At 33.4% G+C, this 13,666-nt stretch overlaps 1 protein-coding gene across 1 annotated transcript in view; it reads left to right on the top strand.

Moving 5' to 3' along the window:
• Positions 1-2,576: 2,576 nt before the first annotated feature.
• The window catches only part of NCAM2 (neural cell adhesion molecule 2), a 250,727-nt gene continuing 239,637 nt past the window's right edge, over positions 2,577-13,666 (top strand). The window contains exon 1 of the mRNA XM_044669242.1: positions 2,577-2,676. Within this exon, the coding sequence (XP_044525177.1) occupies positions 2,577-2,676 (100 nt within the window). The remainder of the gene's footprint in view (positions 2,677-13,666) is intronic.

The raw sequence follows: 13,666 nt of genomic DNA, 5'->3' as shown, positions 1-13,666 counted from the left end.
TCTGCTCTACTAACTATCCCAGGAAGTTGTGATTTTAACACTGATTTGGATAAAGATATTGATGATATGCTCATCAAATTTGTAAGCCATGATGCCAGGAGGGACAGCTAGCACATTTAGTGATAGAATCAAGATCCAAAAGGATTTTCATGGACTAGAGCCCTGGCATCAAACTCAGAAAGTATAACTGTGGGCCACATATTAACTTGGAAAACCTCAAATTAACATTATCTATGTTTTTTTTAAGTCTTGAAAAAAATTTATTTATAAAAATACAAACCTTTTATATCTGTGACATGGCAAAGTAATAAAAAAAAGTGTTTTCTCTTTCCCCATTTACAAAGTACAATTTCTTTGGAAATGTTAAGTTGGTTTATATAGTTGGATTATAAGATGAATATATTTTTATTTATTTTGTTAAACATGACCCAATTATATTTAGGAAAAAAAATCTTTCTTTTTGTCATAATATCAAGTCTAAGACAAAGAGCAGTAAGGGCTAAACAATTAAAGTTAAGTGACTTGCCCAGGGTCATACTGCTAAGAGGTGTCTGAGACCAGATTTGAACCCTGCATCTGCAGGCTCTCTATCTGCTGAGCCACCTAGACACCTTTTACCCAATTACATTTTAATCTGGTTCCCAGCAATTGAGAATTTTGACTGTTTATGTATTTAACACACCTATAACCTAGAAAAGTAGGATGAATCTAAAATGAAATAACCCCCAAACCCCACACACACCCATGCAAAAAAATAAGCTTAAAAGTATACGGTGAATTAAATTTAAAGTAAATTAAAAAGCAATTGTTTTGGAACCACTAAGTGATCCAATGAATAGAGAGCCAGGCATGGAAATGGGAGTTCCTGGGTTCAAATCTGATTTCATATACTTCTCAGTTGTGTGACCGTGGGCCGTCTAGCTTTTTTGCTCTTCTGCCTTAGAACCAATATTCATAGATTCAAGGACAGAAGGTAAGGGTTTAAAAAAGAAAAAACAAGAAAGTCACAAATTAACAAGATACAGCAAGATGGGTTCAAATCTAGCTTCATTCACTTCCTAGCCATGTGAACCTGGGTAAGTTATTTAATCCCCACTGTGCAGCACTCACCACCTCTTCTGCCTTGGAACCAGTACACAGTATTGATTCAAAGACAGAAAAATAAAAAAATCTATAACGATTATAATCAGTCTTAAACTAATGCTAATCCTGGGTTAAGGGCAGCTAGGTGGCACACTCGAAAGAAGGCCAGGGCTAGAGTCAGGAAGATTTCTTTTCAGGAGTTCATAATCCGGCCTCAGACATTTACTAGCTGTGTGACCCTAGGAAAGTTTTGCCTCAGTTTCTTTCCTTCTCTATAAAATGAGCTAGAGAAGGAAATGACAAACTGTGCTAGTAGTTTTGACAAGTAAACCCCTAATGAGGTCCCAAAGAGTTGGATATGGCTGAACAACAAACAATTCAAATCCTTAAAATCTTGGGCTGCATGAAGAAGGCCATATTTTTTAGGAATAGAAAAGTGATGGCCCCATGTTCGTCAGGCCTCATCTGGAGTGTGTTATTATTCTTTCTCAAAAACTTAAAAGAATTCTTTAGAATTCTGTCCCTTTGTGGTCGCCATAAATGTGGAGAGTAAAATTTATATGCAAAAGCTAAGTATTATATATTAAAAGTTTTATTAATAATAATTAAAGTAAGACACCTAGCTAACCCAGCCTGCTCACAAGAGCAAAAGAGGAAGAGAGAGGTGGAGCTTCAGAAGTTATACAAACGTGACCACGCAAATGTGGACAAAGGGAAAAGCATTCTAGGTAATACAGAAAGGAATTTTGGGTCATATAGTTTTAGGGGTTCTAGATTTTCCAACTATACATGAGCACAGAGTCCAGTTCTGAGCATCACATTTCTTGTACCTCTGTCTGTATTGTCTTTGCTCTAGTTTTCTCTCAATTCTCATTCATTTCATGAAATTTCACTTCTTCCCTCTCTTTGCCTTAGAGATCATCTAGTCCTGTGAACCTATATGTCACCTACTAGAGTTCTTTACTAGAAAGGCAGAGGGATTCACTGAGCTGCTCCCCTTCCCCTCACCACCAACCTGAGGACATTCCTCACATGGCCTGCCTCTCTGCCCAGCAGCCCAATGGGAGCACGTCCTACCACCCCTGCCTGTACGGAGTGGGGGAGGGGCAGAACATGTCACGTGGTCTTTAGGTGGGAGGGAGATGGAGCACAGCTCAAGTTCTCTAAAAAGTTCACCATCTAATCAGAATCCTTCATTTTCTGAAGGAGAAGACTGAAGCCTCTAGTGGGACTACTTGTGCAAGGTAATAACTAATAAGCAACCAAGACGGGATTCAAAACCCAATTCTCTGAGACAAAAGCAGCTTAACCAGATAGCAAATATGATTAATAATTGTTAAAGATGAATGTTAAAATATGAACTAATCGGTCACTTCAAATTTGGGGGGGGGGATAATTCAACATGGGAGATAAATTAAAGTTTATCTTAGAGAGTTATTTCCAAATAATGGAATACATTTTGATCAAAAAATGACATTTAAATCATTTAAATCATGGCTTATTCATTATATTTTTCAGCTCTTCTACAAGTGACAATTTCACTTAGCAAAGTAGAAATTAGTGTTGGTGAGTCCAAATTCTTCACATGTACAGGTATGTATTTGAATATACTTTTAAGTTTATACATGATGCATTTTAGCCTTAATATCTCTTGATATTAATGACATCCCTTAATATCACTTAAAAATGATTACATATTCACCAACATCACTTTTTAGAAATATTGACATTATATTTGATTTTCCTAACAATAAATTGTGAGAACTAGCATTTTGTTTTAAATACTTTGTGTATTTTTCTATATGCCTTGTTATTTTTAACTGCTAAAATGACCAGATTATTCATTTTGAAAAATAATTCCATTATATAAATGTGTGCGTACTAATAGATTCATTTAAATAATCTCAGTTATTTCAGTAGAATTATAAGCATGACATTTTCATTAGGGCTTTGAAATTTAGAGTAAAACTGAGAGTCTTTGCATAGGCAGAAACAAATAAATTTATCACATAGATAGCAAGAATATTTGGATAAAATGGTAAGCTACCAAGAAGACTTACTTCCTCCCCCAGCTAGGTGTGTAGTGAGTATAGTACCAGGCTTTGAATCAGGAAAACTTGAGTTTAAATCCTGGCATCAGACACTTGTTAACTGTGTCTCTGGGCAAATCATTTAACTTTTGTTTGTGTCAATTTCGTTAACGCTAAAATTGGGATAATAAAGTTCCTACCTGAGAGAGTAGTTGTGAGAGTATCAAAGCACTTAGCACAATATCTGGCACACAGTATATGCCATATAAAGGTTTATTACATTCTGTTCCCCTTCCCCCCGTGGCCATAATCAAGGCACAACCATAAAACAAACAAAAATTGGCCTCAGTCTTTTTCCTTTTCTGGCTTATAATCACAAAGGTCACATCACTTGACCAATATACTCTACACAAAAGATTCAAACTGGCTTAATGATTATTAGCATAAGTTTTTTCAAGGGACCACTTTCTCACAAAACACATGAATTGCAGGTTGCATTTAATGTTATAGATCTGTTAACTCCTTGTGACAAAATGAGTAAAAATTAGTTTTCTGTTTGACATAGAAATTTTTTCTCTCTGCTACAATAGTTTTTTCCTGAATTGCCTAGTTTTTTCAGTAATACCTATTCTTAGCAAACTGGCAAAAAAAAAGAAGACAAAAGAAGGGCATAATTAAAATTATTTTAATTTTAGGAACTACAGAAGGAGGGGCTACAGAAAGATAACATTGCTAATAAAGTTTTGGCAGTAGTATGAATTGTACCAGCTCTACTGAAAAGCAGTTTGGAATTATGTTTTTAAAAAGTGAGAAAAACATCCATAACCTTTGACTCAGAAATCTCACTAGAAAAACTCCCCCAAAATCAAAGAAAGAAACACCCAATATATGCCAAAATATTCATCAAAGCTCTTTCTATAGTAGCAAAGAAGTGCAAACATAGCAAGTGCCCATTGACAGGGGAATTTCTAAGCAAATAATGGCATGGGAATATAAAGAATATTATTTTACTCTGAAGAACATTGAATTTGAAGAATTCAGAGAAGCATGAGAAAATTTAAGAAAGTTTATAGGAACTAATGCAAAGGCAAGTGATCAGAATCAGGAAAGCAATATATACAGTATGCACAACAGTATAAATGGGGGAAAAATATATATGCGTATATATTTTTTTGTCAGATTTAGGTGATTTTTTTTGTTTTCCTGAACTACATTTTTACCCCTTTTTTCCCTTTGATATAAAGGTAAGAATGAGGGAGGGATTTATTTGGAAATAAATGTGACTAATATGAATAAAATTTTAAAACCTAGATCTTCTGGAATAATTGGAAAGTATCATGGCAAGAAACAGGTTTAAAACTATCATCTTACAAAGTAACCTATGTATGAATCATTTAATAATCTTTATTATCTATGATGTGCCAAGTATTGACCTATATGCTGATGATAGAAACAAAGGTAAAATTGCCCACACCCTCATAAAGTTTGCATTATCATCATTATCACCAATAGACTGGAAGAATACAACATGCTTGTTGATTAATAAATGCAAAAAATGTTTTAGACCTGTAATTTCATTGGTGTAAGTTACTCAAGAGGCATCAACTATTTCTATTAATGCAGATAAGATACCTGCTATGCAACTTTCAGTCTTAGAGAATTATTTAAAAATTAAGTAATTGTCAGGGGTAGGATTTGAACCCAGGTTTTATTGATGGGAAGAACAGATTTCTATCTACAGTACCACTTTACTGTTCATGTTTCTTTAGTAGCAAAAAAACCCCCAAAACTTAAAGCTGGAAACAATGTGGATGTATACAGATACTCCATCTATAGGCAAAATTTGTATACAGACAAATTTGGAGACATGAATAAAATAGAATATTGTTGTGCCATAAGAATAGAATATGAAAAATTTAGAGACAAGTGAAAGTATTTGTGTGAGTTCATGTAAAACTAATCTGAACCAAGAAAACAATATTGACTTCTTATAATGTAAATGAAAGCAACATTAAAAAGCAGATAAATTTAGATTGCCTGTAATGACTAATCTTGCACCAAAGAAAGATGATAAAACACTTCTCGTTTTCAGTAGAAAAGCAGAGAACTGTGGGTGAGGAATGTTGCATAGTTTATCACTTGTATTCATTTTGACCTTAAGATTTGCCCATCTCTATTTCTTTGATACAGGTTAGGTTCAATGTGCATCTATATGGATTGAGGGATATGATTATAACAATATGAAGACTGTCTTTTCAAGGGTACAGACTGACCTAAAATGAGAAAAAGAAAAGAATAAACTCCCTTTGCTCTGTTTGATTCCAGATAAGAGTTCTAGTTTACAGCTAGTCATACAACAAAATTCCATATTCACAGGGTAGGATAGCCAGACTCAGAATTTAATCAAGTGGAGAAAATTTAGTGTACAGAAAGGAAATAGCATAATGAGAGAACTGAGTAAAGAGGATCCCATCTTTGTCTGTACAAGGCACAGGCATCCATCTGTAGCATTCTCAGATGATATGTCTTTTGGGCAGCAAGTGGCATTTCTCTGAATGGTGGGCTATTGATTAAATGACAGTTCAGATATTCACACTTGAAAAAGAAACTCAGAACAGTATTAAATCACTGTCTCAAGAAACTTTTCTTGAAATAGCCAAATTTAATTAATCATGGCTTAGGACTAGATTATTAATATTTTTCTCATGTTGTTGTAATAACATTTAACAAGGACATAAAAGCACATTTAAAGCCTTACTTTATGCTTTCTAGTTTAAATCCATCCTAGAGCATTAATCATTAGAAATTACAAATAATCATATTCTGGCATTTCACACATACAGCAAAAACATGAATATTTTATTTTAAAACCCCAGAAAACTACTGTTACTAAGGTAACTCAGAGATGTAACCTTAATACATACTATTTATTGCTGGCACCATTTCATAATTGTTATAAGTGACGGAAAAACAATCTATAGATAAAGCTCATTCTTTACCATAAGCAAACCTTTAAGTCCTTTACAACTTGACAACCTGTTGTCAACAACTTCTCTCGGAGTTAAAAATCTAATGTTCCTACTCAAACAGGAAGTTCCAAAGAACCTGACCAATAAGGACACCTTAAGAGGTCTATGGTGCTTTTTTCCAATAATAAATTATTATTATTATCCTTTAAAAACAAAATATACTTGATAAACCCTTAACAGTTTTCAAACATTATGACTGAATTCTTTATAATCTAACAGAATCTAAATTAAAGGAAAAGTTACTTTTCTAATGATACAATTGTCTTCCCTCTGGGTATCATTTTCCAAATTAAAAACATTTCTTATATATTTCCCTAAAATTACAACACAAGAACAAACAACATAAACAACATCATGGATTTTCAAAACAACACAAAACTTTTTTGCCAGACAGATAAGATCAGTTCAACCAAATGCATTTCAAAATCCTCTTCTACAGTAAATCACCATCTATCAATTTGGCATTCTACATCAATCTCATTCAAGAAACCAGTATAGAATAATTACACTTAATAAAAAAATAAATAACCCTTAAATAGTGTTTACCATGTGCCAGTCACCGCACTAAGCATGTTTCAATTATTTCATTTGATCCTCACAACAATCCTGGAGATAGGTCCTGTTATTAGCTTATTTTGCAGATGAGGAAACTGAGACAAAAAAGTGAAGTGTCTTGGTTGGGTTCATACAACTAGTGAGTTTTTGAGAATAGATTTCTTTATCCATGAAGTTTCCAAGCATATTGCCTAAATGCCAGATATCAAATGTATTTTGCATTAAGATCTCATTTACTACAATTATCTAAATAGGAGAACACATTTCACTTTAAATGAGACCATATTTTAAATTAGTTTCCATAGAAACTTCAATCAAATCAAAAGTAGGTTTATAATCACAAATGGTAGTATTCAAAAATCTCAATTTTCTCAAGGACCATTAAACTGCCAGCACCTCAGATTGTAGAACCTGCTGCTTTCATTAGCTTGCTTTTATAGATTCATGGTGGCAGTCTGACCTTCCCATTCTCCTTTTTTGGATCCCATAAGACTGTAAAGTTTGAAATAAGCCCTTTTAATGGTCTTTCAAGGACGGAATTTTAGTATGCTATCCTCAAATAATTCAGTGCTGCAAGTTTATAGTTTCCATTTGGTAATTATTATAACTTTCTGAAATTGGTAATAAATAGGCATTTTCCCAAAACATTTCCCATATCTTTCAAAATGTCAGCCTCTTACTTCAAGTTACCCACCATTTACATTGTCTGTGCAAGGGGATTCCACCTTTAAGGTTCCACTTGTCCTCTTATTATCCCCACTTAATAAACCTTCTCTCAGTTATATTTTTTTCTTCTAGTGGATTTTAAAATTTACAAACTTCAAAACTAACCTTTTTACACTCTGATTCCATACTTTGTTTTACCTTCACTACTTTTTTTTCCTGATTAAGGAATTTATTTTTCCTCTTTGTGCAAAATCAGTTTTGAAAGATAAAAATAACTTTGATTCCTCATTAATCTTCAATACTTGCAATAACAACCTAGTGATATAAATTTAATTAGTCATAGTTATCAAATGTGATGTTTGTTAATTAAGCCAGTCAGCACATTTTTATTTAAAGCCCACAAGGAATATAGTTCAAATTTTTGATTGGTATGTTTTTCCCTTTTTAGAAATATTTATGTGAGCATATTTATGTAAAAACTGAAATAATTACAAAAGGCATCTCTTCTCAGAAAATCCATATAACACACATGTAAACAGGTTACAACTTAAAGCAATGTCCTGTAAATGTCCTCAACTTAAATACCTTATTACCTTTGAGTCTCTTTTTATTACTCTTTTTATTTCATTTGCTTTTCTAAAAATTAATAGAATTTATTTACAAGTATCTCAATCCTGTGTGTGTGCATATTATATTTTTCATGTTTCTATTTTTCAGTTCTCTGGAGGTGACCAACTCCTAAAGTTATTAATGTTAGTTTTTTTTTTACATTCAATTTTATTGATCTCCCCTTTAATTTTTAGGATTTCTAATTTGGTGTTTAGTTGGAGATTTTAAATTTGTTTTTTGTTTTTTTTTTCATTGCATTCCCAATTCATTGATTTCCCCCCCCCTTATTAATATTAGCATTCACAGATATAAATTATCCTCCAATTACTGCTTTTGCTGTTAACTGTAGGTTTTGATATATATCATTACCATTCTCTTTAATGAAATTATTTATTTTTTTCTATAGTTTTTTTCTTTAACCCACTCATTCTTTAAGATTGTAATTTAGTCTCCAATTAGTTTTTACTTTCTGTCTCTATGGTCTCTTGTTATATGTAATTTTTATTGTATTATGATCTGGAAAAGATGCACTTAATATTTTTGCTTTTCTGTATTTAGCTATAATATTTTCATGTCCTAATATATGGTTAATTTTTGTAAAAACACTATGTACCACTGAGAAAAAAGAATATTTTCTGTTTCCATTCAGTTCTCTCCAGATATCTATTGTATTTAACTTACCTAAGATTCTATTCATCTCATTGATTTCTTTCTTATTTATTTTTTGGTTAGATTTATCCCTTTATTATTGTTTGTTTTCTTTTTCCATCTGTAATTCATTTAACTTTTCTTTTAAAAATTTAATGCTACAACATTTGTTACATGTAGGTTTAATATTGGTAATGTTTCATTATCAATAGTTCCTTTTTAACAATTTTCCGGTTTATCTCTTTTGATTATATCTATTTTAGAATTAACTTTGTCAGAGATCCTGGGCCCTATCCCTGCTCTCTTTGTATTAGATGAGGCATAGTATATCCTGCTCTAACCCTTTATTTTTACTCTATGTGTGTCTCATTCTCAGACGTGTTTCTTATAAACAACATAATGGTGGCTTTTGGTTTTTGATCCATTCTGCGTTCTTTTTTAATTTTATGGGTGAATTCATCCCTTTCATATTCAAAGTCATGATTACTAGTTAGGTATTTCCCCTGTTCTGTTTTTCTTCCTTTTTTTGTTTTTCTCTTCCTCTCTTTTTACTATATCCTTCCTCAGATATCCAAATTCTTCCATCTACTACCTCTCAAGTTTGCACCCCTTCTTACCATCCTTCCTTTATTCTCTCCCCTTTCCCTCCTGTTTTTCTGTATGTTAAGAAGTTTTTTTTTTTATTTTAAACCCTTAACTTCTGTGTATTGACTTATAGGTGGAAGAGTGGTAAGGGTAGGCAATGGGGGTCAAGTGACTTGCCCAGGGTCACACAGCTGGGAAGTGTCTGAGGCCGGATTTGAACCTAGGACCTCCCGTCTCTAGGCCTGGCTCTCAATCCACTGAGCTACCCAGCTGCCCCCTTGTTAAGAAGATTTTTATCCTAGCTGTATATATTATTCTCTCTTCAACTTAGATCTAATGAAAATAGGGTTCTAGTACTCCACCTCATCTTCCTTTCTCTGTAACAATTCTTCCACTCAGGCCACTTTTATGTGAGAAAATTGTTGTTCTATTTTATCTCTTTCCTGTTCTATTTTATTATTATGTTTACCTCATTCCATTATATTCAACTTAATCTCAAGTCTTTTTTTTCTACATTTATTCTTTCTGTCATTCTTAATGTCATTTTCTCATGTAAGAAGTTAACAGTTTGACCTTTTGAGTCTCTTATAACTGATCTTTCAAGTTTACCTTCTCATAATTCTTATAGATCAGATATTATACTGATTTCTGGAGTTTTTTCCCCAAGAATAATTGAAAATCCTTTAGTTCATTGAATATCTATTTTTTCCCTTTATGCTCAGCTTTGCTGAGTAGATAGGTTATTCTTAGTTGTAAATCCAGGTCTTTTGCTCTTCAAAATATTATGTTCTATCTCCTTCATTACCTTAATATTGAAGCTAAGTCTTGTGTTATTATGATTGTAGCTCCACAATAGTTAAATTGTTTTTTGTTGTTGTTTTGTGGTATTTTCTCTTTAACTTGGGAGCTAGGAATTTAGCAATGATATTCCTATGCGTTTTCATCTTGGGGCCTCTTTGTGGTGGTGATCAATGAATTATTTCAATTTCTATTTTATCCTTTAGTTCTAGAATTTCAAGGCAATTTTCCTTAATCATTTCTTGGAGTATGGTTTCTAAATTCTTTTTTTCTTATCATAACTTTCTGGGAGCCCTATAATTCTCATAATGTCTCTATTTGATCTATTTTCCAGGTCAATTATTCTTGTAATAAGCTGTTGTTCTCTTCTATTATTTCATTCTTTTTATTTTGCTTTATTTCTTGTTGCCTTAGAAACACTGACTAAATTGAATTCTTAATGAATTATTTTCTTCCATGAGTTTCTGGATCTCTTTTCCCATTTGGGTTATATTTCTTTCATAATTTTCTTGCATTACTCTTTTTTTTCTAATTTTCCTCAACCTCTCTCATTTGGTTTTTGAGATCTTTTAAAAAATTCTCCCAAAAGCTCTTTTTGAGCTGTAACCCTTTATTGTTTTTCTTTGCTTTTTAAAAAAGTAGGTATTTTTGCTTTACTGTCCTCTGAGTTTGAACTTGAGTCTTCTTAGTCCCCAGAGTATCTATTAATAGTGGGGTTCTTTCTCCTTTGCTTACTCTTTTAAAAAATTTTAGCAGGCAGGCTTTATGCTTGTTAGCTTTATGTTAGAGTTCCAGGATTCCCAGGGAGCAAGGGATGGTGCTTCAAGTTTCAGGGTTTTTTTCGTGTATTATTTCCTGGGTCTTATTTAGTTCTTCCAATTTCTATAATCCAGGATAAGGTGCAGTGTCTGGTCTCCTCTCTCAAAACCCAAGTCTGTGACTGACCTCAGGTGCTTCAACCAGAACCCCCAAGCAGTTCTGCCACTGTGAGTAGACAGCTCACTTCCCCTCTCCTGACTACAGCCAAGGACTCCACTCTCCTGGGGCTGACCACAACTAGCAGGACCCCAGATGCTCAGCAATTGCACTCACTGTTGTGTGTTCCCTCTTCACTCTTCCTCTCCAGATACCACAGCCTGGGATAGAGCAAGTGTCTGGTCAGTTGGGCCTCCAAAACCCTTCACAGGTTAGCAGTCAACTGGCTGCTATGGCTGAGTGGGGATCTCTGGGGCTGAGATTGTAGCCTACACAGCTATTCCCAGGTCTTGTTGCCTATGGACTCTGCCAGTATCTACCACTAGGATGTAAGCTCCCAGGTCTAGCTGACCAGGGGAGGCTGCAGCCTTGCCACTGGTTAATTCTGCTTTCTTTACTCTGGGATTTCCACACTATCTGGTGAGACTGAGGCCAGGGAAATCAGAAAATTTCCTCCTTTATTGTCTGTAGCTGCTCAGCTTCACACCTGACTTTTAGTTGTTTTTTCCACTTTTAGCCTTGATTTTGTGGAATTATTTTTATTATTTGTGGGAGAGTTTGGAGAGCAAGGAAGTCTCACACCCTTCACTACATTTCTTAAGTCTATCTCTCTTATTTCCAGGTGTACTCTTAACATTCCATTAAATCTCTTCTGTGCAGATTTCTTTATGGAACACCAATTAATTGCTAAACTTTTACTTCTTGAGTTGCATAATCTATTTCAATTTAGGTGACCTCGAAACTAATTTACCTACACAATTAAATTCTGTTGAATCATTTAAAACCAACTCCAGTTCTATTTATTATCTAGTAGGTGAAACCCTCTTCTAATAGGACAGTACCTTTTTTGCCCTCTAGGAAGGAGAGAAAGGCATTTTTTGTTTGTACTTAATTCTAATTGCAAACCTTCAAAAAAAATCTATTAAGATGTTTTAGCAGTTACATAAACCTTTAAATCATAATTTGGAAATTTATGATAAAGATGTTACATTTCAGTTACAAATTTAGTCTCTAGTTTGTAATGCCATCCAGTCAAACAAACCAGGAAAAAAATTTCCTTTCTTTTCTTGTCCATCTTTATCTCTGCAATTTACAAGCTGGCCATAGTTGTGAAAGCAAAGAGAAAAAAAGAAGCTCACTGTTTTCTTCCTTTTCTCCTACTGAAAATCCAATTTTAAAAAAATCAATAAGGGTTAAGTCCCTGCTTGATATTATAGATAGCAGAGAGAGCTGTTTTAGATATGAACCCTATTAGTCTTCCCCATCCTTATAAGTTCCCTTTATATGCTTATTTACCACAGTCTTTATAGGTGACTAGGTGTTCCTTTTCAAAGTTCTCCAAGATAAACTAGAGAGTATAAAATCCTTGGAATCTCTTATCTCTTCTTGCTAGGTTTTGTTGATAATGTACAAAAACACTGATGATTTATGTGGTTTTATTTTGTATCCTTCAATTTTACTGGTGATTGGTTTGTTCGTTTTTTAATTGATTATATGTGGTTCTCTTAGTAAAGTATATCATTAACCAAAAGTGATTTTTTTCCCCTTTGTTGTCTATACTTAGTTCAATTTTTTTCTTGTCTTATTGTTATAGCTAGCATTTAAAGTTCAGTATTGAATAGTAATGGTGAAAGACCTCTGATCTTATTGGAAAGACTTCCAGCTTATCCCCATTACAGATAATGCTTGCTTTTGCTTTTAAATAGGCACTCCTTATCAGGAAGCTCCATTTATTCCAGTGCTTTCTAGTGGTTTAAATAGGAATGGGCTTTGACCTCCTGGGAGAAGCCTCCAATATAATGGGAGAGATTTCTAAAATAAAAGGGTACTTAAGATTCGATCCTTGGGTCCAGTCTGGGACATCTCCCTAAGGCAAGTTCCCAAATAAACTCTAAAGACCCAAACCCAAACATTTAAAGCTATAAGGCCTTTGTCCTACGGGGAGAAGAATTGAGGTGGGTTCATCTTGTCTTGAAAGGAGATGGATGAGGCGGGGGAGGGGGTTAGGAGATGGGGGAGAGTGGAAACCAGCTTTTTTACTCATTTAACTATTATTAACTTGAGAATAACACACTAATTGCTCACTCTACACACTTCTAAATCCATCTAGTTCTGGACTTTTCCCCTTCCCTTAGGGAGTTCATTTTTGGTTTATTCAATTTCTTTTTCTAAGGTGGAGTTATTTAAGTTATTCTATTTCATTTTCTGTCACTCTGGACAATTTATATTTTTAAATATTCTTTCATTTCATTTAGACTGCTCATTTTACTGGCATAATGGAAGAAATAGATCCTAATAATTACTTTCATTTCATAATCATTGGTTGTAAATTCACCTTTTTCATTTTTGGCACTAATAATTTGACTTTCTTCTTTCTTTTTTAAATATGAAATTATCAGATTTCTTATTTGATTGTGTTTTTTTTAAACCAGCTAATTTTATTTGTTAATGCAGTTTTTTAACTTTTAATTTTTTAAATCTCTCCTTTGATTTTTCAGGATTTCTATTTTGTTATCTAATTTTTTTAATTTTCTACTTTTTTATTTAGCTACATTACCAATTCATTTATCAGCTCATTCTCTTTTTTACTGAGGAAAGAGTTTAGCTATAAACTTTCTCCTTAATAATGCTCTACTGCATTCCAAAAATTTGAGGATGTTGTCTCATCATTGTCATTATTTTTAATGA

Source organism: Gracilinanus agilis, chromosome 3 (genome assembly GCF_016433145.1).
Source record: "Gracilinanus agilis isolate LMUSP501 chromosome 3, AgileGrace, whole genome shotgun sequence".
Lineage (NCBI taxonomy): Eukaryota > Metazoa > Chordata > Mammalia > Didelphimorphia > Didelphidae > Gracilinanus > Gracilinanus agilis.
Note: the sequence above shows the minus strand (reverse complement) of the source record. Positions and strands in the feature narration are given on the sequence as shown.